The 25946-nt window shown below is 43.7% G+C and overlaps 3 protein-coding genes across 3 annotated transcripts in view; all 3 read left to right on the top strand.

Moving 5' to 3' along the window:
- LOC311148869 (phosphatidylinositol 4-phosphate 3-kinase C2 domain-containing subunit alpha-like) overlaps positions 1-2972 on the top strand; it is an 80368-nt gene extending 77396 nt beyond the window's left edge. The window contains exons 31-33 of the mRNA XM_084185865.1: positions 83-192; positions 468-593; positions 845-2972. Of these exons, the coding sequence (XP_084041991.1) occupies positions 83-192; positions 468-593; positions 845-1027 (419 nt within the window). The 3' untranslated portion in view covers positions 1028-2972. The remainder of the gene's footprint in view (positions 1-82; positions 193-467; positions 594-844) is intronic.
- Positions 2973-4550: 1578 nt separating this feature from the next.
- Positions 4551-11238, top strand: LOC311148989 (small ribosomal subunit protein uS15-like). The gene is made up of 6 exons (XM_084186043.1): positions 4551-4610; positions 5125-5173; positions 6448-6526; positions 9199-9368; positions 10312-10412; positions 11162-11238. The coding sequence occupies exons 1-6, from the start codon at positions 4588-4590 to the stop codon at positions 11193-11195; spliced, it is 456 nt and encodes a 151-aa protein (XP_084042169.1). The 5' UTR covers positions 4551-4587; the 3' UTR covers positions 11196-11238.
- A 337-nt stretch (positions 11239-11575) lies between these two features.
- Positions 11576-15614, top strand: LOC311148894 (uncharacterized protein). Its single transcript, XM_084185907.1, has 3 exons — positions 11576-11962; positions 13003-14327; positions 14949-15614. Exons 1-3 carry the CDS (start codon positions 11785-11787, stop codon positions 15189-15191), a joined length of 1746 nt encoding a protein of 581 aa, XP_084042033.1. The 5' UTR covers positions 11576-11784; the 3' UTR covers positions 15192-15614.
- The last annotated feature ends 10332 nt before the right edge of the window (positions 15615-25946 follow it).

Genomic DNA, 25946 nt, shown 5'->3' with positions numbered 1-25946 from the left:
AACCTGAGTCCTACTCTGCCCACTTTCTCTACGTATGACCATTGTCGCAGCTACAGTTTTTTAAATGTGATTTGTTCTGCAGAGGCGCCACCGTTGAGTCCCACCTCAGGTAGAGTTGAGGGGGAGGTAAAGCTATCCGTGTCCTACAGGAACAGCACACTCTTTATCATGGTCATGCACATCCGAGACCTGGTGAGTACGGTGGCTCACAGGGCCCAATCCTAACTAGCACACAACTCAAAACATTTGGCATTTTTATAATGAATTTATACTTTTATCCTCAGCCTTACAGAGGGGGCTGAGGCAGCGTGGTGGTTAATTTACCATTAAACATATCTCAAGGGACATTTATTTGCCCCTGATGGGATGAATAAAGTTGCATTGGATTGAATTACGGACGTGAATCCTCAGTTTGGCCTTACCCAATGCACCATTAACTAGGTCCATGTCCATCCGCCTGCTCATAGGTATCTGAGGAGGGGACAGACCCTAACCCCTATGTGAAAACCTACCTGCTCCCAGACCCCCACAAAACCTCCAAGCGCAAAACAAAGATATCCAGGAAGACCAGGAACCCCACTTTCAACGAAATGGTGAGTGAGATCGGTGTAGGCTATTGGTCATTTCCATTAGGGCCCTGTAGCAAATTGTCATAGTTAACGGCTTTGTGTCCTGACCTGCTGTGTCACTTTGTAACTGTTCTCCTGATCTGTTTGTGTGACTGATCTAACTCATACAAACTGCTGCCTACTCGGGCTAACTGCTGCCTACTCGCGCTAACTGCTGCCTACTCGGGCTAACTGATGCTAGCATGTGCTAACTACTCTGACTACCTCCTCCTCAGCTGGTGTACAGTGGCTACAGCAAGGAGACCCTGGGGCTGCGGGAGCTGCAACTGAGCGTGCTCAGTGCCGAGTCGCTGAGAGAGAACTGCTACCTGGGTGGCGTCACGCTCACACTCAAAGACTTCGACCTCAGCAAGGAGACTGTCAAGTGGTACAAGCTGACCGCCGTGCCCTACTTCTAGACGACTCCACCTGAGAACAACGCTGCTTTTCGCCTCTCTTAGAAAACTCCCGAGATACACCCATATAAGGGCAACGGAACTGGGAACTGGCCACACCCCCCAGGGTGGTGCCTCAAATCCACCCCCTTCCTCCTCAACCTCAAGGCCCTGTCCAGAAACCCCTCCTAGCTCCTTAGGGCCTGTCCAGAAACCACCCCTAGCTCCTTAGGTCCTGTCCAGTAACCACCCCTTACCCCCTTAGGTCCTGTCCAGAAACCCCTCCTAGCTCCTTAAGGCCTGTCCAGAAACCACCCCTAGTCCCTTAGGTCCTGTCCAGTAACCACCCCTTACCCCCTTAGGTCCTGTCCAGAAACCCCTCCTAGCTCCTTAGGTCCTGTCCAGAAACCCCTCCTAGCTCCTTAAGGCCTGTCCAGAAACCACCCCTAGCCCCTTACCCCCTTAGGCCCTGTCCAATAACCTCCTATAGCCCCTTACCCCCTTAGGTCCTGTCCAGTAACCACCCCTAGCCCCTTACCCCCTTAGGTCCTGTCCAATAACCACCCCAAGCCCCTTACCCCCTTAGGTCCTGTCCAATAACCTCCTATAGCCCCTTACCCCCTTAGGTCCTGTCCAGTAACCACCCCTAGCCCCTTACCCCCTTAGGTCCTGTCCAGTAACCACCCCTAGCCCCTTACCCCTTTTGGCACTTCATGTAGATCCTAAAGAATTATAAGCAATATGGTTGTAGCACCAACCTTTCAGCTCTACACAAGTGCCTAAGAGATAGATAGGGGCTAGGGGTTGATTCTGGTTGGGGCCTTTCTCGCTCTCTGTCTCTCCCTCTCACTAATCAAGTTTGTTTCCTCATTGTAGCAAACAATCTCCACTTATTTTGTTTGTTCAAAAACTATAACACAGGAGCTGTAATGTTTTGTACATTTTGACATTCGAGGACCAAAACATCTTAGCTTCAGAAGAGTGTGTATATAGGTTGACACTTATTTTTTTTGTTTTATTTTTTTTGTTGAAGTGGCTCATTTTTACATTATTTTTTTCCTACGTAAACAAATAGGAAGCGTCTGGTTTCCTGCTAAGCTAGCTGAGAACGTCTGGGAACGTACCCATCACAAACCAGTCTCCAGGAAAGAGAGTGATCTTGTGTTATCCAATCACGTGCCAAAAGAACTGATGATGATGGCAAACCACTCTCTCAAAGGGGAAGCGAACATGGTGCCTTGTTTGTGTTCACAATCTCTTATACACTCCACTTTAGCCTTATCGCAACATATTTTATAAAAAAATGGTGATAACCCAATTGAAAAAAAGAAATCTATTCTGTCAAATAATGTCAACAGTTCTTCCAGTGTGAGCAGGGTTCTGGACTAGCATCAGAAGGTGTTGGAACGATCAGCTCCCACTTGTATGCATACTACCATGTATTTTATATGGTAAATACTTGACTCCTTTTCACTGCACCTTTTTGGGGATTTGTATCACGAACATTCTCTTGTCTGTGCATTTGATGGTGTAGGATAAGGTTGCCTCAACACTGATCCAATGGCAGTTTTTCTTTCAACTCCTATTGGTTTTAAGGGTAGGATTTGGGGTGGGGTAAGCTGATCCTAGATTTGTGCTATAGGGGTAACTCTGAATTGGAGCCATCAGGACAAAAAAAGGGAAAGACATCCAGGGCAGGAGATACACTGCTTCCTCTGAGCCGACTACAAACCTAAAGATGAAATAATGAATTTATCCGGGAGTGGTTTTAAAGAGAATGTCAACAAAGACAATTATGATAAGCATCACTCACACTATGAATAGTGACTTGATCCACTATTTTAATGACTGTATGATTTTCTATTAACATGGCCAGTTATTTATTCTTAATTGGTTACCTTAACCCGAATGAATCGGTGTGTACTGTAATCCCTCTTTCCTAAAGCAAATTAAATGTTTTTTGAACAAAGATTGTGACAGTGTTTTTTTATGATTCATGTTGGGAAAGGGCCAATAGAATCAGTCATATTGACTCTCATTGAGAGTTATTGCACCAAAGAAAGGTCTGTATTTCCATAGCCCAACAACTGGATGTTCCGTTTTTCAGGGGAAATTTAAAAAAGAGAGCCTGTGACGCTAGCAAGGCGACACTCTATATTAACTCCTCCACGTTTACTGGATTGGTTGATGGACAGTGCAGAAGAGAATCTCTCCCAAAAGTGTTTTTCTATTCCTCAAGACCAGTATGTAGGAGATCTATTTTCAGGCGTTTATTTTACGCCTGCACGTTAGGTTAGTATTTCCATGCACCTGATTATCTCTCGAGGATCCAAAGGGCAATGCAACCCTTGGGTTCTCATTCGAAATATTAACCACAGCGCTGCCAATATGAACAATAGTCCTGAAACTCTTAGGCTGTGTTAAGACAGTGAGACCAATTCAGATATATACTTTTGACCAATCACGTAAGATCTTTCCACATCGCTTTTTTTTAGAGCTGATCTGATTGGTCAAAAGACCAAAATTGGGCTGCCTTTCTAAACGCAGCCTTACTGTGTGCGGTTTTAACAGATTCCCACAGAGGTGTTTTTTTGCGTGGCACATTTACCTGAACTACGGAAAGTCAGGAGGGAACTCTGAAAAAACGTTGTCTCGAAGCTGTGTTACATAAACCTAATTGGAAATCTGTGGTAAAACAGCTAACGGTAAGTGTACCTTTTGTATTTGTAAAGTGATTTTTGGATGATATTTAAGTTGCGTGTTCAAGGTGTCCAAAACCTCGGCACCCCACAATTAGCCAAACAATGATAATTTTGCAGTAAAAACCCAAGTTAGACAGGCCAAGAACAAAGTCAATTTTCCTCATGCCAGCTAGGGTAGAACAATGACTTATTCCTTACAGTTATGTCTGAATTATTCCACAAAAGAGCTTTATGTGGGGAAAAGTTGTGCAGGAAACATTTTCCAGGACATTAAAGCTTGTTGGTGAAACCTAGCCAATTTAGCGGGAAATCTTTCAGGAATATAATTACATTAGAGTAAAAATTGAAGACTTCACAACTTATTTAACACAATGTTTAGAATGAAATACCAAATAGATTCTGTATTGACCAAACATCTTTTCAACCAATTGATCTTGAGTGTTATTTATGTCAACAAAATCCAACACTTCCAGACCTCCTTCAGATCTTTTAATTGAGAGGACTGACTTTTTTTTGTTTGAGACATATTTTCCAGATGAAGTCAAAGGTCTTGTTGATCACTTTACAGGTAGAGGGGTTTACAAATAAAGATAATGAGGGGTAGATAGCTTAGTGGTTAAGAGCGTTGTGCCAGTAACCGAAAGGTCGCTGGTTCTAATCCCCGAGCCGACTAGGTGAAAAATCTGTCGATGTGCCCTTGAGCAAGGCACTTAACCTTAATTGCTCCTGTAAGTCGCTCTGGATAAGAGCGTCTGCTAAATGACCCCCAAAAAAAATTCTGGATTGTGGCTAACTAGTCAAGCGCATCTGACGTCATTTTCCACGCAGGCGCAACATTGTTCTTTCAGTCTCGTGGAGGCCCTCTCTTCTTCTACCGCCATCATGGGTCGCATGCATGCTCCCGGGTAAGCTTTATTTTCAACGTACAAAAGTGTTTTTCTAACATCTGTTATTACATGTATTTACCATTTATACAATGGGAATATATTGTGTACACATGACATCCACATTGAACCGTCTAAATTGCCCCAGTTCCAATAAATGAGTTTGAACAAGCTAGCCAGCAATAAGCTAGTTACCGCTAGCTAAGGTTAGTTAGCCAACACACTTCACTGCATTCATGTGGGATGTACGTTAAAGTCGGTAAGTTAAAGGATCCAGCACATGTTTATCACTGGCTTATTAATGAGTTAGCTAGTCAGGCCTACTCCCTGGTGAAACATTTTAGTCTTATTGTCTGCAATAGAGCCGTTGGCTAGTTAGTATTTGACAGACTTCACTAGCTAGCTATAACCACCTCAGTCGGTTCATTGAATTTGTATGCAATGAATTGCACGGTACTCACATTTTTTCAACTTGTTTGCTGCCACAGTTTACTTATAAGTTGACAAACTAATGTGAATATAATTATTGTTGCAGAAAGGGCTTGTCCCAGTCGGCGCTGCCTTACAGGCGAAGTGTCCCCACTGTAAGTATAACGGTTCATCAATATTGTTGGGTCAATATTGGTCTGCTGTATACTATACGAGTGGATGTAGGCAACTAGTGTCTACTATCTACATAAGACTGGTAAGTAAGGTGGGTGGACACCTACCTGTTGCAGTCCTTTTTCATCTGAATTTAACTTGCCGATACTTTCTGAATTCTTCTCACCAACACTTTCCGACCTCATCTCATTGATCAAGACAGAACAAAACGGAATTCAACAGCTTATGTCAAGTTGCAGAGCGTTTGGAGTAAACTGTTTCCGTGGCAAAGCGTTAGATTATGGTGTGCAACTAATGAGTCCACCCCAAAGTACTGCATGTCACAGTGCAATTTGGATTAAGGGTCGTTATGAATGACACCCAGATGGCACATTGTATATTATTTGGGGCAGCAGGTAGCCTAGCGGATAAGAGCGTTGGGCCAGAAACTGAAAGGTTGCTGGTTGGAATCCCAGAGCCGACTAGGTGAAAGATCTCTCAATGTGGCCTTGAGCAAGGCACTTAGCCCAAAATGTAATTTGTGCATGGTGCAAAAAAATAAATGAAATAACTAGCATTTTCTGACTGCCTGGTTATCATGGACAACTAGCAACAGGAGTTTATAAGCCACCAGAGCCTTCCAAATCCAGAACGAAGTATCGACAAGTTACGTTTGGGTAAAATACTTCTGTATTTGGTGAGTATGGTGCCAATACCAATATGTATCTGTATGGGAACGCCACCTACCGGGTTACAGAATGTGGCTAGGGGTTACTATCGTCATTTCCTGATCTGCTCACTGGACACGGATATGAAACGGTTCCTCAATCCCAGGGTGTATTCAGTACACATTGTTGCAAAACGCTTTAGTACGGTGCAACAAAAAGAGGAAAATTATCAAAGATATGCCAAGTTCTTTAATAAAACGCCGCTTTCCAACTCCAAGCTAGGTAGCTAAAGCAGCCAGGCCATTGTATTCCGGCAGCTTTTCATCCCAACAAGCTTCACACTTTGATGGATTCCAATGGCCTGCTTTAGCATTAGCTTGGCGATAGAAAGCTGTGTTTTATGAATAAGCTAAATGTATTTTGATCATTTATATTCACTACTTTGAGTTGAGGGTTAATCGGGAGAAGCCAATGCCAACTCAAGGCCTGGATTGAGGAACATTTTCATATCCTTTTTGAGTCTGGGATCCGTAAGGTGATCATTGGATGAACAGTCGGCCCTCATCGTCATACTCCGGCTATAATACTCCTATGGTCTTCTCTTCCAGTGGCTGAAGCTGGCCTCTGATGATGTCAAGGAACAGATCTTCAAGCTGGCGAAGAAGGGATTGACCCCCTCTCAGATTGGTAAAGTTAACAAGTACTACCACTGTGTAATAGGAATTTCCACAAAAGGAGAGCTGTCATTGATAATATCAATTTAAAAAAATCTATCTGGTTTAATACGAGAATTCAGGGAGAACACCTCCAGCACAGAATTACAGGAAATGTCTAACTGGGCTCTTGGAGACAGGTTTATATTCTAATCAGGTCGTACAAAATGTTCTCTAAACATTTACATTGAAGTCGTTTAGCAGACGCTCATCCAGAGCAACTTAGTGAAAACGTGAATACAGAAAGGGGAAATGTATAAAAAATGCTATGCATTGTGTTAATCACTCTTAAAGCTGCAATATGTAACTCTTTGGGTGACTTGACCAAATGTATATAGAAAAGAGTTTGATCTGTCATTGGAAGCAAGTCCAAGAAGCGGTAGATCGGTTCTATGTGCGCTATTTCTGTTTCCCCTTCAGTTAAGATTTTTGCGTCTTTTGGTTTTGTACACCATTTTTACATTTTAGTCATTTAGCAGACGCTCTTCTCCAGAGCGACTTTCAGTTGAAAATAAAATATTTTAGGTTATGGAAAATATATTTCACATCGGTTTAGATGGTACAATGATTCTCTACACTATACTTGCTTATTTTGTCACATAAACTAAAATTAGGCGAACTATTCGAATTTTAGCAACCAGGAAATGCCAGAGCGATTTCTGAATAGTGGATCTTTAACTGAATATGATCTGTAGAGAGTCATATTAACTTTACTTTGTCTGTTCCATAGAATTATTACTGACTCAGCCCCTAGGTACTTATCATATTATTTAACTTATATTAGAGATGTCCACCAATACAACACCAGAGACTCTATTGCCTGTTTTTAAATTTAAGAGTGTATCCGTTAAGACCTTTTTATATACTGGCGCTGTTGAGTGGAACAAACTATCACAGCAACTCAAAGCCCGTGTTTACCATAACGTAATTTTAAAATAATGTTAAACAAAACTGGCAAATCCAGTTTAGGGACCACAATGGAAATATGTCAGCCTTTTTTGTGATATCCCGGTCATGTTTTTTTTTTTTTAACTGGCAAATACACTGAACAAAAATATAAACGCAACAAGATTTTACTGAGTTGCAGTTCATATGAGGATATCAGTCAATTGAAATAAATGAATTAGGCCCTAATCTATGGATTTCACATGACTGGGAATACAGATATGCATCTGTTGGTCACAGATACCTGGATCAGAAAACCAGTCAGTATCTGGTATGACCACCATTTGCCTCATGCTGCATGACACATCTCCTTCACATAGAGTTGATCAGGCTGTTGATTTGTGGAATGTTGTCCCACTCTTCAATGGCTGTGCAAAGTTGCTGGATATTGGCGGGAACTGGAACATGCTGTCGTACATGTCGATCCAGGGCATCCCAAACATGCTCAATGGGTGACATGTCTGGTGAGTATGCAGACCATGGAAGAAATTGAACATTTTCAGCTTCCAGAAATTGTGTACCGATCCTTTTATATGCTGAAATATGAGGTGATGGCGGATGAATGGCACAACAATGGTCCTCAGGATTTGGTCAGAGGATCTCTGTGCATTCCGTAGCGTATGCCTGCCCATACCATAACCTCACCGCCACCATGGGGCACGATGTTCACAACTTTGACATCAGCAAACTGCTAGCCCACACGACGCCGTACATTATCTGCCATCTGCCCGGTACAGTTGAAACCGGGATTCATCCGTGAAGAGCACACCTCTCCCGCGTGCCAGTGGCCGTCGAAGGTGAGCATTTGCGCATTGAAGTCGGTTACGACGCCAAACTGCAGTCAGGTCAAGGCCCTGGTGTGGTTGACGAGCACGCAGATGAGCTTCCCTGAGACAGTTTCTGACAACTATTTGGTTGTGCAAACCCACAATTTCAGTAGCTGTCGGGTGGATGGTCTCAGATGATCCCGCAGGTGAAGAAGCCGGATGTGGGGGGTCCTTGGCTGGCGTGGTTACACGTGGTCTGCGGTTGTGAGGCCGGTTGGATGTACTGCCAAATTCTCTAAAACGACATTGTGGATGCGGCTTATGGTAGAGAAATTAACATTCAATCCTCTGGCGGCAGCTCTGGTGGTCATTCCTGCAGTCAGCATGCCATTTGCACGCACCCTCAATTTGAAACATCTGTGGCATTGTGTTGTGACAAAACTGCAGATTTTAGTGACCTTTTATTGTCCCCAGCATAAGGTGCACCTGTGTAATGATCATGCTGGTTAATCAGCTTCTTGATATGCCACACCTGTCAGGTGGATGGGTTATCTTGGCAAAAGAGAAATGCTCACTAATGGATGTAAACACATTTGTGCACAAAATTTGAAAGAAACGTTTTGTGAGCATAATTTCTTTCAGCTCATGGGACCAACACTTTACATGTTGCGTTAATATTTTTGTTCAGTGTACAATCTATCAATATTAAGTATTCATATTAGTAATAGCAAATTATTTTCCTCTGTGGCAGACAATCCATGAATGAGAGCTTAGTATCTATTTGTTGTTGAGCTTGATTTAGGCTAGCTCATGTGCCTGTTTCTTCAGAATGCGTTGTTGTCATGCCAAACAGACAGGCATCCAGCCTTGACTTAGGTCATTTCTCAACTATCAAGTTGACTCTGACCCTTCCTTCCTCCCCCTCTGTGTCCAGGTGTCATTCTGAGGGACTCCCACGGTGTGGCCCAGGTACGCTTTGTCACCGGCAACAAAATTTTGAGGATCCTCAAGACCAAGGGCCTGGCCCCAGACCTCCCAGAGGACCTGTACCACCTCATCAAGAAGGCTGTGGCTGTCAGGAAGCATCTAGAGAGGAACAGAAAGGTGTGCATAACATAAAAATGTATTTCCTTGTTGTAGGCTAATGGCTGATCAAATATGGTTTGATGGGTGAAATCTTGTCATGACAGAACAGTGTTGACTTCAAGGGACGGAGGTTGTGTTTTCTTATGCTGCATTGCATTCAGAAAGCTGTCCCTTCAGCCCCTCAGTCACACTATTGATCTGATAGAAGTGAAGGTTACGGGGTAGAAACTAGACGGTGCGCTACGTCTATGGAAGTTAGCGAAAAGGGGACCAGATGTCAGGCAGGGTTTGAAAGAACCAGAATGCATGTGTTGCGTTCATTACACACACACCGCATGCGTTTTGAAATGGAAGGGGTACTACCAAAGCTTGTCAAACAAGGATGCCCGATTTTTCATTTTCTGTTCGCAAACAATTTCCCCCATTTTGAGTCTATTAAGCAAGACACGTTGCTTCCAGAGGCAGTTTGGGACTCGGTAGTGAGTGTTGCAACCGAAGACAGACGATTTTTTATGCACTTCAGCACTCAGCGGACCTGTTCTGTGAGCTTACAGTTGACTGGGGCAGAGCAGAAAATTATGAACTGACTTGTTGGAGAGGTGGCATCCCATGATGGTGCCCCGTTGAAAGTCACTGAGCTCTTCAGGAAGGCCAATTTACTGCCAATGTTTGTCTATGTAGATAGCATGGTTGTGTGCTCGATTTCATACACCTGTCATCAACGGGTGTGGCTGAAATGGCCGAATCCACTAATTTGAAGGGGTGTCCACATACTTTTGTGTATATAAAGTGTATGTTTTTGAGTGCAGCATATTTTGAGCCATATCATGGACAGCACACTCCCTTCTTGGCCAGGTGTTTTTGTACTGCATGCGGGAGGAGTCATGTTCACTCTTCGTGAATGTATTGTCAAGTTCTTTGTTTCTAGATATGCTAATATCTGTACCCCTGTTCTTTGCAGGACAAGGATGCCAAGTTCCGCCTGATCCTCACTGAGAGCAGGATCCACAGGCTGGCCCGTTACTACAAGACCAGGAGAGTACTTGCTCCCAACTGGAAGTAGTACGTACCAAAACCTCTGTCAGGGAAATGTTTTACCCCTGATAAATCCGTGAGGTAGCTTAGTGGTTAAGAGCGTTGTGCCAGTAACCGAAAGGTCGCTGGTTCTAATCCCTGGGCCGACTAGGTGAAAAATCTGTCGATGTGCCCTTGAGCAAGGCACTTAACCCTAATTGCTCCTGTAAGTCGCTCTGGATAAAGAGCGTCTGCTAAATGACTTAAATGTATCAAGCCTCTGTCTATGCCATTTATCCTGCACAATTCATTGTCCTGCTCTTTGCTCTGTAAGAGCTAATATATTTATTTTGTGCCAGAGGAACATTGGAGCTCAATTAGCAGAGTGGCTGCACTGTGCCAACTCTACCAGTCACCTTCATACAGCACTGTATAATACACTCCAACCAATGGCTTAGTTCCTGGGATTGCCAGCACCCTGGTCATTTGATTCACATAGGCTGATTCAGACTGATCTGGGGTCAGATAGAAAGGATAAGAAAGTGAAAGTCATTATTTAATATTTTAAAGTAAAGCCTTGAAGTGAAAGTGTGGGGTGCCTGGATTTATGTTGGATCTTGAAATGCCCGGATTTATGTTGGATCTTGAAATGCCCGGATTTATGTTGGATCTTGAAATGCAAAGTAGTTATTTGTATTCTCCTCATGGTTGGTTGGTTTGGTGTTTCACTTTTGGATTATGAGAGTAGTAATGTGCTTTCCTATTTGTAATAATTTCCTTCTGTTTCTGTTCTACAGTGAGTCATCGACAGCTTCTGCTCTGGTGGCATAATCATCATCACGTTTTGGATAAATAAAGAATTTGGATTGAAATATTTATTTGTCTTTATTTTAAGAGGAAACGTTTGAGAATAGTTTGTTTGGCTTTATGTAGCCCACCAATGAATAACAGTCGGAATGATATGGATAGTGAAAGCTTCTATCTTTGTTATTGTGATGTCAGACATTTTAATCTACACTAACCGAAAGGGTCAGCCTCAGCTGGCTGGCTCGGGAATTTACTGGCACTTTCACTGCGTCACTTAAACACGTAATTTGAGGGAGTGTTTACAATGAGGATGTACTTGGGTGTGACTGACACTTACCTTGTCCAATCACATCATGTTATGACGACACGGACTTTATATTAGGGCAGTGTCGCACTAATTTGACATTCACTCTTTACTAGCTACAACAACAATAACAACACTGAGAATATGGCGCCACTAGTCAACATTTGAGATTTTATATAGGTAGAAAGACATACTTCTGGTGAAAATGAAGTATTTTCGTACAGTACGACAACTGAAGACGGAGAGTAATCTATTTGTTTTAGACGAGGAATATCAGAACACGTGAGGATAATTCCTAGAATCATCGACATGGCTCAAGAAAAAATGGCATCAAGTGTTGGTTTTAGGAAGGGTTCTCATCGGACTGCGATGGAGAGGTTTGGCGAGGGGGGTATGGCGCTTCTACCTTGGACCAAGCACGTACTGACCGTACTGTGGGAACAACTACGGGTGTTGGTCCATGTCATTTACTACAGCTTCTTGGCAGGTAATTTGATGCAACAGAAACCTCACTGTTCATTTTGTATGTGTGGGAAATGTGGCCCTGGTCGGACTGCTAACTTGTGTTATGTCCTGATACCATAAAACAGACGACCGTAACACGGGGTTTCTAAACCCTACTGTACTTTCTTTGGGAACATTGGGTGGGTTCTTAAATTCACTCTGGAGTGCCAGAGTGACCTCTGGTCGTTCGTAAATTCAGAACGTTGTCAAATTGTCCGTTCGTAAATTCAGAGCGTTGTCAAATTGTCCATTCGTAAATTCAGAGCGTTGTCAGATTGTCCATTCGTAAATTCAGAGCGTTGTCAGATTGTCCGTTCGTAAATTCAGAGCGTTGTCAGATTGTCCGTTCGTAAATTCAGAGCGTTGTCAGATTGTCCGTTGGTAAATTCAGAACGTTTCGCTCTCGGAGCGTTCAGAACGCACACTGGACGCTCTGGCGGAGGAGTAGGGTTGATCCGAGAGTTCTGGTCTCACAACTGCAGTCAAGCACCCAAGCTAACTGGCTAAAGTTAGCTAGCTTGCTAGCTACTTCCAGACATAAATGAGAGAACACCTCACTGACCATTTTACTTGCCCAAGCAGAGCTGGTTAGGCTGTATTCGTGTTATCCAGAGCGTTGGTTACTGTGATGCTGGCAACAATTTAATTAAGCCTTTTTGCCGATGTTTACTGACACCAGCCATATTCAACGGGTGTTGAGCGTTCGTAAATTCAAAGTTATTCTCCGCTCTGGGACACTCAGACGAGAGTGCTCTGAAATCGGAGGAGATAGCCAGAGCGAATTTACAAACGCACCCAATATATCGGTAGTTTACGTAACTTATTTTAGAACACTGGCAGAATGTACTAGTGACGTTACAAAGTAACAAATGCCGGATATTGAACTACTGTTGCCATAATATTGTCAACAAATATATTTTTGTTAATTGTTAAATCCATACAGTCTGGTTTAATCAGGCAAAAGAGGACATTTTGGGAGAATTTGATATTGAGCCAAATCTTTTTGTTTGATTATTTTAACAGTTTTCCAAATGTTCCGGTTTGAAGTCCACCTGAGAATCACGGACGAAACTGGTCAACACGTCCAGCACATGACTACTGCAGCAAATCAAGCCGAATCCTTTCTCTTCTCCTCATTGTTTGACAGTGACGAAAGCGTCATGCTTGCTGGCTCTAACACCCTATCGAATTTCTGCGGGGACGTGGGTGATTCCTTCTCTGGGAATTCCCACTCAGGGGCCCTTCTGTCCAGCCTACGGGCTGAGGAGCTGTGCTGCGGATTGGTGGACGACTTTGTGTCCCGTGCCACGATGGATAGCGAAGATGGACTGTGCCTTGGACATCACCCCAGCTGGAAACTGGGCTTTCCAGGTGACTGGAACCTGTTTATGAGCAGCACTGAAAGCAGCTCCAGCTCGGATGAAATGTGTTGCAAGGAGAAAGTGTTTGACTTCAAACCCAAACATGACACCACCGAAGATGATATGGATCTTAGCTGGGGAAAGGAGGATGACCGAAACATGGGTGAGTTTGACAGCGAGGACAGTAAAGCACTTTGGGAATCCTTGTCCGTCTCCAACGACCCCTACAACCCCTTCTCTTTCTCCGCCTGCATTTCAAGCTGCTCCAATATGGGGGAAACAAAAAATGAAGATTGTGTTGGGAGCAGCCTCGATTGTAACCTATCCAGCAGGCCTGGCGAAGAACTTCAAGAGACCTGCGGTGGCGTGAGCTTCTGGAGCAGCCGTTCAGATAGCGAGAGCAGCTGGGGGAGTTCAGATGGTTCGTGCGCAGACCTGGACAAAGAGGAGAGCGAGAGGCTCTGGGAGCTCTTCACCAGCCCCACCGACCCATACAATCCCCTGTGTTTCACGGCATCTGTAGTCAGCTCAGTCCCTCACACAGAGAAAGCACTTACACACTCCCAGGAGGCTGAAAGGGCCTCAGTCATGACCTCATGTTCTTCTGACACAGAGAGGGAGAGCGTGGGCCCTTCCTCCTTTGAGGATGACGAGGAGGAGCAGCTGTGGAGGTCCATCTCCCAAAACGACGACCTTTACCACCCTCTGAACTTCCGTGCCTGCCTCCAGAGATTCCCTAAAACCACAGAGCCACCTGCCTTCAGCACAAAAGACCCACTCACCCCACAGAGCTGCCCCACACAGACACCACCCGGCCATGCTAAGCAGAGGGGGACCAAAAGCCCCCAAACAACCAGTCCTACAAAGCCTTGTCTACCCAAGAGACAGCTGAAGCAGCATTGCCACCCAGTTACTACACTGGTGCCCTGGAGGAGACCAGAAGCTAAAGTAACACAGGAAGACAAGGACAAACAACCTCTAAAAAAGGTTATTATAGTTCTACATCCCTCAGTCTATAGTCCTAGTTCTAACGTTACCACCTTAAACATGATATACTCCTATCACATCATCCATATAAACATACACAACCAAACATGGACTATTTATAGCTCAAATTGACATATTAGCTAAACATGAACACACAAGAAATCCAGTTCACACTACTTGAATATTAGGAACTGAATATTAGGATGGGAGAACCACTTATTTACTCAGAAATACTTGGTATTAACAACCAATGTATGTGATAAAAAAATAAATAGGTCATGTCACTTGTAGTTTATGGTGAGGTCAGTCAACATGACTATTGCCTCATAAGCTCGCACTAAGTGTGATTACCCAAGCCCTTGTTAATGGTTGATTAGCAACAACAGGTTGTTATGACTAACCCCGTCATGTGATACGAGTCAGCAGAGACTTCAGTTCCAGTTAATTGGTGTTGTGCAAGTCTCTCTGCCAACACTGCAGTCACATGCTCTTTATAACATACTGGATTAGAATGTTTCAGATGGAACTAAAACTGTCCGTTGTGTTAAATTCTACACTACAATAATGTGAGATTGAAGAAGACCTTATCTGACTGACACGTGTGTACCTGTTGTGTTTTAGGTGCGGTTTTCACCACTTGTTCAGGTTCACGTGATGCATACTTGGCCCTTCGCTCGGCAGGCGTCTCGCAAAGGACCCTGGGAGGAGCTAGCCCGAGACAGAGGACGGTTCCGAAGGAGGATCCAAGAAGCAGAGCAGGCCATTGGCTACTGCTTCGGTCAATCTCACAGAGAGAAGATCTGGGCCAATCTGCTAAGCATTTCAACATCAGCCACACCCCTGGTCTATGAGCTCCGAACATAAATGTTTTTCCATAATTTTCTATTGAACTTTTGACTGGTTGCAATGCAACATGTGTTTTTAGGTCAGTTATAAGAAAGGTGGTCCTAGGCCAATAGGATTTGTCATCAAATTTTACCTGCACTGTACCTCAAAACACTCAACTGTGACTGTTGCACTGATTTTATATTTATTTTATATTTATTATAGTTATTAACCTTGTATTTAATGTACTTTTGTATGCCTTACTGACTGACCCAGCAATGTCATTTATTCATGCCCTATGGAGCTTGTTTTTATTGTAAATGTTTTAAGTGTTTGAATTGTATCAGTTTTGAAATCTTAATCCAGATAAGTGGTGTATTTAGAACTATAATAATAATAATAAGCAGATGGTATTTGTGATCATACTGTAGTTCATAAATAAAACCTTGTTTCACACCATAATCATAATGGACTGTCTATGTTAATCTTTACAGATTCAGAATTTTCCTAAGCAGGTTAAAGGAAAGATTCACCCACATTGAATGTTATATAGTTTTTGTGCATCTCTGAGCGGTGTGACATTCAAAATGGCTGAATCTTGACTTTAACATGAGCATCTGCTTTTACATGTCAATTACGTGAACTTCTGTTTGTGTGATTGATTTATTTTACTGTAAAGCAGTGCTGTTACCCTAATTCAGTGGCCTGAAACTGATGGTTTTCAGGCCAACAAGTTGCATTATGATGGCTTGCAAAGTGATGTGTAATTCCTATTGGAATCCAGCCAAAGTGGGGATATCCAACATTTTGAATTTTTATTCACCAACAACCTGGAATCAGGATGACTGCCGGTTAGGAAGGAGTGATGGATTGTTCGCGAACGAACGGCTCTTTTTGGTGAACGTTGGGAACCGAATAGCATCGGTGAAAGAGACATTCATTTGGCTCCCTGATTTGCCTACTGCTGCTACTGTTTTTTTAGTTTAAAACAACCATTATCTACAAATAAGTTACAAAATAATTATCTGAAGATTGTGAATCCTCATTGCAGAAACAGTACACAGTGGGGAGAGCGCATCATTGTGGTCCACGCTAATTTTTGCAGTGACCTTACATTTTTTTGCAGGCAATCTAATAATTTGACCAGGTAAACATGTATTTGATCGTGCATATCATGATCTGACACAATGGTAGCTTAATTTTTGAGCATTACATTAGAGATTTTCAATTTTGTCATGGTTCTTGGCATAGAATTAGGAGTTAGAGATCCTAATACTATGTTATGTATTCTATGGTTCTAGGTCAATTTTCAAGCATTTTGAATGATGAGCCGTTGGGAGTCAAATGATGCGGCTCTTTTACGTGAACGGAGACAAATGATACAACTCACCCAAAATACTTAGAATGCCCATCACTAAACTTTTGGGAAGAATAAGGTATGAGACTACCTAAAGCATCTAAACTGGAACAACCATTTCAGTAACGGGTGCAATAAATCCAAGTAACAGATTGGATTAGTTTAGAAAAATGTATGTTATTTACATTCCCGAGTTCTTCCCGAGTGGCGCAGCGGTCTAAACCACTAGTACGGACCCTGGTTCGACTCCAGGCTGTATCACAATCCGGCCGACATTGGGAGTCCCATAGGGCGGCGCACAATTAGCCCAGCGTCGTCCGGATTTGGCCGGGGTAGGCCGTCATTGTTAATAAGAATTTGTTCTTAACTGACTTGTCAAGTTAAATAACGGTGAAATAAAAAAAATTCCAAAATATTTTAGTAGCACAACATTAATTAATCAATTCTAACTGCAACAGCAATTGTTAGATACAATAGTACATGCGAAAGCATAGATATTGAAACAAACAACTCTAAAAATCAACCTGCGGTAGAGCATGCTGGGAAATATGATAATGAGGGGTGTGGTTTTGGTTTAACGCTGGTTATTAACACCAACACTGGGGTTATTTTACACCACTGAGTTAATTTAACACCTGAATCAACACTAGAAATCTAACACTGAAAGTTCTGTGAGCTTGTGTGGCCTACCACTTCGCGGCTGAGCCATTGTTGCTCCTAGACGTTTCCACTATCTCTTCAGTAAGGCCATTCTACTGCCAATGTTTGTCTATGGAGATTGGCGGTGTGTTTGATTTTATACACCTGTCAGCACCGGCTGTGGCTGAAATGGCCGAATCCACTAATTTGAAGGGGTGTCCACATACTTTTGTGTATATAAAGTGTATTTTAATCTATCCCTCTCATTCACACCTTTATTCACTTTATTTTATTTACACACTCACACATTTCCCCCTCCTGCCCACTCACTACTAGATTTACTCACTCTCATTTCCAGGGAAGGTCCCTTCGAGACGGCATCCATCCTCAGAGAGACTACTGCAAGGATTGTGTAAGATGAGTTAAAAACAAAAATATGATGAAATTACTTCCCTGGAGAAGAAATCAATTAGCATGTCCCCTTGACACACTACAGGGAAGCCTCCAGCAGCATGGTGTAAAGGTCGGCAATCGCTGACATGACTTTGCAATGCTTCCCAGCAGGTGACTCATGTGACAGATGCTTGGGTGACATTTTTTCTTGTTGAGTGTTTTGATATGTTGCACTCAGTAAGCACCACACCAAACCCAGTCTTACTGTCTAATGTATCCCTTGTTGCGCTTAGACGCAGTTCTGCTGAGAAGCTTTTAAGGAGCCACAGATCCATCAGATTAGAGGATAGGCTTCCTGGTATGTCACGAATGAATGCTTAATTCTATTCTATCCTACCTTAAGTCAACTAGTCACTTAAATTAACCTTTTATCTACTGTTGCGGTGAGGTGTTGTTTTGGGTAGCAGATCGTGATGAAGAAATGTACAGTGCCTTGCAAAAGTATTCATCCCCCTTGGCGTTTTTCCTATTTTGTTGCATTACAACCTGTAATTTAAATGGATTTTTATTTGGATTTCATGTAATGGACATACACAAAATAGTCCAAATTGGTGAAGTGAAATGTAAAAAAATAACTTGTTTCAAATAATTCAAAAAAATAAATTACGGGAAAGTGGTGCGTGCATATGTATTCACCCCCTTTGCTATGAAGCCCCTAAATAAGATCTGGTGCAACCAATTACCTTCAGAAGTCACATAATTAGTTAAATAAAGTCCACCTATGTGCAATCTAAGTGTCACATGATCTGTCACATGATCTCAGTATATATACACCTGTTCTGAAAGGCCCCAGAGTCTGCAACACCACTAAGCAAGGGGCACCACCAAGCAAGCGGCACCATGAAGACCAAGGAGCTCTCCAAACAGGTCAGGGACAAAGTTGTAGAGAAGTACAGATCAGGGTTGGGTTAAAAAAAAAAAAACGGAATCTTTGAACATCCCACGGAGCACCATTAAATCCATTATTAAAAAATGGAAAGAATATGGCACCACAACAAACCTGCCAAGAGAGGGCCGCCCACCAAAACTCACAGACCAGGCAAGGAGGACATTAATCAGAGAGGCAACAAAGAGACCAAAGATAACCCTGAAGGAGCTGCAAAGCTCCACAGCGGAGATTGGAGTATCTTTCCATAGGACCACTTTTGTCACGCTCGTCGGGAACAGAGGAGGACCAAGGCGCAGCGTTGCAGGCAAACATACTCTTTATTTAGCGATATATTGACAAAAATAAACAAAACGATAACGTGACAGTTCACAGTCTAACACAGACCAACTAGAAACAAGATCCCACAACTACTGTGGGAAAACAGCCTGTTTAAATGTGGTTCCCAATCAGAGACAACCAGCCACAGCTGACACTCGTTGCCTCTGATTGAGAACCACACTGGCCAACATAGAAATGAACCAACTAGAACTACAACACAAATCTACACACCCTGGCTCAACATAACAGTGTCCCCAAAGCCAGGGCGTGACAGTACCCCCCCCTAAAGGCGCGGACTCCGACCGCGCCAACCAAATACCACAGGGGAAGGACCGGGTGGGCACTCCGCCTAGGCGGCGGATCCGGCTCCGGACCTGATCCCCACTCCCTCTCCAACCCCTCAAAGTACCCCTGGTCCGGTCTGGCCCCGCTGGCCGGAGCTGGACTGCACACTGGTGGAGCGGATTGCTCTAGCTCCGGCGTGAAGCATCTGACCGGTGCCGGACCAGGCACCGGTGGAACAGGCACGGGCCGTGCCGGACTGACGACGCGTACCATAGGCTTGGTGCGGGGAGCAGGAGCGGGCCTGACCGAACTGGCGACGCACACCACTGGCTTGGTGTGGGGAACAGGCACGGGCCGTGCCGGACTGACGACGCACACCACTGGCTTGGTGTGGGGAGCAGGAGCGGGCCGGACCGGGCTGGCGACGCACACCACTGGCTTGGTGTGGGGAACAGGCACGGGCCGTGCCGGACTGACGACGCACACCACTGGCTTGGTGTGGGGAGCAGGAGCGGACCGGACCGGGCTGGCGACGCACACCACTGGCTTGGTGTGGGGAGCAGGAGCGGGCCGGACCGGGCTGGCGACGCACACCACTGGCTTGGTGTGGGGAACAGGAACAGGCCGGGCCGGGCTGGCACCACAGGCTGGATGCGAGGAACAGGAACAGGCCGGACCGTGCTGGGGACACACACCACTGGCCCTATGCAGGGATCAGGAACGGGCCGGACCGGACTGGTAACACACCCCAGTACCTCTCGCCGTGCCTCTACACCTTCCTTCCCCTCTTCGACCAGTGGCCCCCGTAACCTGGCGGCCTCCTCTGCCAACCCGCTGGGCTGCTCTGTCGCGGTCTCCTGCTGCCCCGTCGTCCACGGCGTTAGCCCCCAAAAAAATTTTTTATGGGCTTCACTCCTACCCGTGGACCAGGTCTCCATACTTTTTGCCAGCCTTTCGCCCTTCTGCTTCCACGTCAAGCCCCTCTCTTCCTCACATGGCTTTACCCAGTCGAGGAGGCGAAGGAGATCCGCTAGAGATCTCTCAGGCGATGGCTCCTGGACTTGCTGCTTGGTCCAGTCTTGGTGGGATCTTCTGTCACGCTCGTCGGGAACAGAGGAGGACCAAGGCGCAGCGTTGCAGGCAAACATACTCTTTATTTAGCGATATATTGACAAAAATAAACAAAACGATAACGTGACAGTTCACAGTCTAACACAGACCAACTAGAAACAAGATCCCACAACTACTGTGGGAAAACAGCCTGTTTAAATGTGGTTCCCAATCAGAGACAACCAGCCACAGCTGACACTCGTTGCCTCTGATTGAGAACCACACTGGCCAACATAGAAATGAACCAACTAGAACTACAACACAAATCTACACACCCTGGCTCAACATAACAGTGTCCCCAAAGCCAGGGCGTGACAACTTTAAGCCGTACACTCCACAGAGCTGGGCTTTACGGAAGAGTGGCCAGAAAAAAAGCCAGAAAAAAAGAAACAAACACGTTTGGTGTTTGCCAAAAGCCATGTGGGAGACTCCCCAAACATATGGAAGAAGGTACTCTGGTCAGATGAGACTAAAATTGAGCTTTTTGGCCATCAAGGAAAACGCTATGCCTGGCGCAAACCCAACACCTCTTATCACCCAGAGAACACCATCCCCACAGTGAAGAATGGTGGTGGCAGCATCATGCTGTGGGGATGTTTTTCTTCGGCAGGGACTGGGAAACTGGTCAGAATTGAAGGAATGATGGATGGCGCTAAATACAGGGAAATTCTTGAGGGAAACCTGTTCCAGTCTTCCAGAGATTTGAGACTGGGACGGAGGTTCACCTTCCGGCAGGACAATGACCCTAAGCATACTGCTAAAGCAACACTTGAGTGGTTTAAGGGGAAACATTTTAATGTCTTGGAATGGCCTAGTCAAAGCCCAGACCTCAATCCAATTGAGAATCTGTGGTATGACTTAAAGATTGCTGTACACCAGCGGAACCCATCCAACTTGAAGGAGCTGGAGCAGTTTTGCCTTGAAGAATGGGCAAAAATCCCAGTGAAATGCCAAGCTTATAGAGACATACCCCAAGAGACTTGCAGCTGTAATTGCTGCAAAAGGTGGGTCTACAAAGTATTGACTTTGGGGGGGGGGGGGGGGGGGTAAGGCAACAAAATAGGAAAAATGCCACTGTAGTCCCCCGCTGTCCTTCTCTATCTCGCAATCATTCTCGCGTGGGTGATGCTGAGGAAAAGAGAGAAAGTGATGCTGAGTGAGAAACAACAAGAGATAATGACATTCTCCCTCCCTCTTTCATTCTCTCTCCCTCTCTTGTTGTTTCTCTCTCAGCATCAATCTCTCTCTTTCCTCAGCATCTCTCTTTTCCTCAGCATCTCTCGCTCTTTTCCTCAGCATCTCTCTTTTCCTCAGCTCTCGCTCTTTTCCTCAGCATCTCTCGCTCTTTTCCTCAGCATCTCTCTTTTCCTCAGCATCTCTCGCTCTTTTCCTCAGCATCACTCTTTTCCTCAGCATCTCTCGCTCTTTTCCTCAGCATCACTCTTTTCCTCAGCATCACTCTTTCAGGGTATCAGTAGCCACGGTGGTCTTTGTGACCCGTTTCTAGGCAACGGCAGGCAACAGCAGGCAGCGGCGGCGCATGGCGGAGTGGTGAAAGGATTGCAGGGGATTGCAGCATGTCTGCTGCTATCGCTCCTTGCGTGGTAGAGAGGCATCTCTGGGGTCCTAATTATCCTCCTACCTCCCATGCCTGACGCAACACAGCAGCAGCTATTGTGTCTGATACAGATAGATACACAGACAGAGGCATGGGCAGGTGAGCCTCTTGGTGTTGCAATGTAATAAACATCAGTGGATGTTGTTTCTGTGTTACATGAGGTGTCTGTTTTAGCTCAGTGACTGACATGCACCTTTCATTTTTACAAAAGGAAATCATTGTTTTGGTAACACACAGGTTTGAAAAGTTATGACGCAGTTATGAGCATATAGTTATGAACCCTCATAATGTTTTACAATCATCTCATAGCGACCCTCACTAAATACAAGTCAGTTGACATTTAGATACATCAAGAGACATAACATATTATAACCTTTATTATAAGATGGAATGTATGTCCTAAATTGGTTGTTTTTACATTGCCAGTACAGAAGCATTATCCAGAGTCAGTCCATGTCTCAAAGCTGTTTCTTGGATCTCAATCACTTTGAGTTTCTCACAGACATCAACCTTGTTCTCACACAGTTCCATCACAAAAATTCAGGGTCAGATTTCCATTGGGAGTCACACAGCATATTTTTTCTGGCAAATGTTGACTTTATAAATGAAATGCTTGATAAGATGCATTTGATTTCCTCATCTGACAGATTTTAATTCCACTGAAATCTATTGTTAGATGATGCTATGATGAAAAGCTTTAGAATGTGTATTAATTGCCACGGTATGGTATAAAGACAAATTGCATCTACATGGAGGTGGCCAAATCACTAGCCACCTGTAGAGGGCTCATATTCATGCTGCTCTTCTGCACCACAACCAACAACAACCTATGAACTTACTAAGTATTGATAAAGCATATAGCTACACATTTATTATTGACAAATAACAATATTTAACCGGCAGAATATCTATTGTCAAAATGAATATATTGCCACAGCTGAATTTCTTTAGTTCAATGCTTCCCTTGTCTCCCCCTTCTGGCTATTGGGATCAAATCCAGTGCGGTTTCAAAATTAATATGGCAAGGTAAGCGATCCTGGATAAAATTATTAAATTTACAAAGAGGGAAAGACGTAGGAGGACTATCCGTACCAAACTTTAAATAGTATTTCCAGGCACTAGCATTTCGTCCCATCATAAATTGGTTTAGACGTGATTCTTCTGCCCCACTGGCTGAGTATAGAGCGACATATGGTGTCTCCTATTGCCCTGGAAGAGGTGATCTTCACTGATATATCCCTTAGACAATGTAAACTATGCTTTTGTCCAATTATTGGTGCAAAATTGATAACCAATGTAACTGGGAATCAAAATGGCATGCCCATACTCCAATATTTCACAATAATTCCTTGTGATCTGAAGGGCGGCCTTTTGCATCCCCCCAATGGTCCAAATGTGGAATCCGTACCCTTGCCGATATCATGGACTAATGGTTTTAGAACATTCCAAGATTTGAAAGACACACATTACCAGGCAACTCCTTTTTATATATTTACAATTTAGGTCAGCTATGCTGGGAAACCCAACTACAGAACCATCCAATGATGTGATTTATAAATAAATTATCTGGGCTCCCGAAAGGACTGATCTCTATAATATATTAACAACTTTTGGAAAGCTCATATTCTGAGCAAGCCATTAAAAAAATATGGTCCACAAATCTAAGTGAATATGAATAACCCTTTTACTGGAACAGATTATGACATCCCATAATCCGAACCATCAAGTTATACATTGTACATTTGTTCACAGACTGTATTTAACACCAAGATATATTTTCCAATGAAATTGGCCCCAACTCCCAACTGTTCACTGTGTCCCCCAAATCAGATAGGTACATTCCTTCATATGATGTGGGAGTGCCCTGCTGTTAAATGCTTCTGGGACTAAATTACAAAATACATTTAGAAGTGCATGAATGTAAATATTCAACGCTTCGCATCTACTATGTTACTTAACGATGATAACTCCTTGAATCTATTAATATATCAGACGATTACTGCCGCAAAAAAAAGGGACTGACAAGAAAGCCTAGTTGCTAGGGGGGATGGGAAGGGTGGAAAACATGGCTTCCAGGTGGGGGGTGGGAGGTGCGTATATGGATGGAGACATGTTGGATGGGTGGGTTTGGGAGGTTCAGGGTGGAGGCTAACTTATTTTCTTTTCTTTACATACTACATATCTTACTTTTTGGCTCTGTGTTATGATCATGGTGATCAATGCTTTGTATTTGTGTACCTTTTTAAATAATGTGGCAGCCCACTATGAAATTATATGAATTTGTGTATTGTGTATGTAGCCCCCCCCCCAACAAGAAAAACAAATATGAATAAAGACTTGGTCCAAAAATATCATAATCTAATAACATCAATATGCAAACATATCAAGTAGATCATCTTTGACCATATGTAGATATATGCTAATTTATATAGGGGTGGGGAAAACAGTGGTGAGCTTGTTGAGCTGAAAACACAGAACATCAAAGGCAGGTCACCGTTAATACATGGGTGATGAGTTTGAGTTACTAGTCAGTATCCTCTTGAGCTGACAAAGAAGTATGGCAGGCAGTAGGCTGTTTAATTGTTTTTTTTTTATCGATTAAAAAGACTATACTATACGTTTTTTAAAAATACTATAAACTATAAATTGGACATTTACAGTATATCTGACATATGGCTAGTTTCAGCTCGCTGCTGTTCTTCCAATGGTGTGCATTATACTGCCATCCAGTGGATATAAATGGTACTACACGCCCTAGTTTCATAAGCGTGCCTGCAAAATGTTCATTGGCTCAGAGAGGTTCATGTGATGTCAACAGCTATTGACAGACCTCCGAGCGAGGTAAAGTGAACTGCTTTCTGCTATCCCACCTTGGTTGCTCCCTCAGCCAGTGATTGATCTAGGGTTGCTTGAGAGGGTACGAGCTGTTGAGGAAGGACTAGATTCAGTTGTTAGTGAACATTTAAGCACACAATAATACGATGCTTTCTTGAGTATATTCACAGATGGATCTAAGGACCCTAAAACAGTGAGGACAGGTGCAGCTTTTAGTGTTCCAGAGTTTTAAGGTGACAGTGACAAAAAGAGCAACGGATCATTTATCTGTTTACACAATGGAGTTGATGGTCATACTCTTGGCTGCAGAGTGGGTGGAGGAGGTGTGGCCAGACAGGGTAGTCATCTGCTCTGACTCCACTAAGCACTGATGAGCTTCAATTAGTTTGTGTCTTGGAGCAGACAGGATGTATTGTATGAGGTTTTGCAGTGTTTGTATAGGGTGACAGAAGGGGTATTTGTGATTTTTGTCTGGGTACCAGCTCATGTGAGAGTAGAGGGGAATGAAGAAGTGGATGTAATTGCCAAGCAGGCTCTTAAACATCCTAATGTTGAGATGGACTTGTCAATCAGTAAAGCAGAAGTCAAGGGGTTGATCAAAACAGTGGTTAAAAACAAATGGCAAGAGTTGTGGGAAAGGGAAGACACCTGTATAAGATTCAGGAAAAGGTAGGAAAGTGTAGTCACAATGCTGACACTGGGACACACAAGGCTCAATAGTACATTGAAATGGGTGGGAAACATCCGACTGGGAGGTGGGATCATTGTCAAGAGATGTAGACAGTGGAACACGTTCTATTTCAGTGCCAGAAATATGGGAGGGAAAGGGAGCGATTGTTATTAGATTTGAGGAGTAATGGGATTGAAGAGCCAGGATTAAGTGACCTGCTGAGGAAATCTTCAGGGGATGTAGTATTTAAGTACGTATTTCGTTTCCTAAGGGAGACAAGAATATTGGGTAGGATTTAGACCTTCCCTATCTCTGGTCCACACTCCAGTCGATTTGGTGGCAGTAATGCACATTAAAGTTGGTTGCCAACCACCATAAAAAATCCACAGAAGAAGAAGTAAAGTGAACTTGTACCATTAAATGCGTCTCGACCGGGGCAATCCAAAAACATGCATTTTTTAAATTATATAGATTAGTTTATTAGTCACATGTACAAGGTTGCAGATGTAATTACAGGGTACAGTGAAATGATGCCTGATGAAGACCTAAGGGTCGAAACGTTGTTATAAATAAATATCACCTGGGAGCATGAGCAGCAGTGTGCAGCGTTTTCCTTTCTG

This window comes from Coregonus lavaretus (assembly GCF_964263955.1).
Source record: "Coregonus lavaretus genome assembly, chromosome: 21".
In the NCBI taxonomy this organism is placed as follows: domain Eukaryota; kingdom Metazoa; phylum Chordata; class Actinopteri; order Salmoniformes; family Salmonidae; genus Coregonus; species Coregonus lavaretus.
Note: the sequence above shows the minus strand (reverse complement) of the source record. Positions and strands in the feature narration are given on the sequence as shown.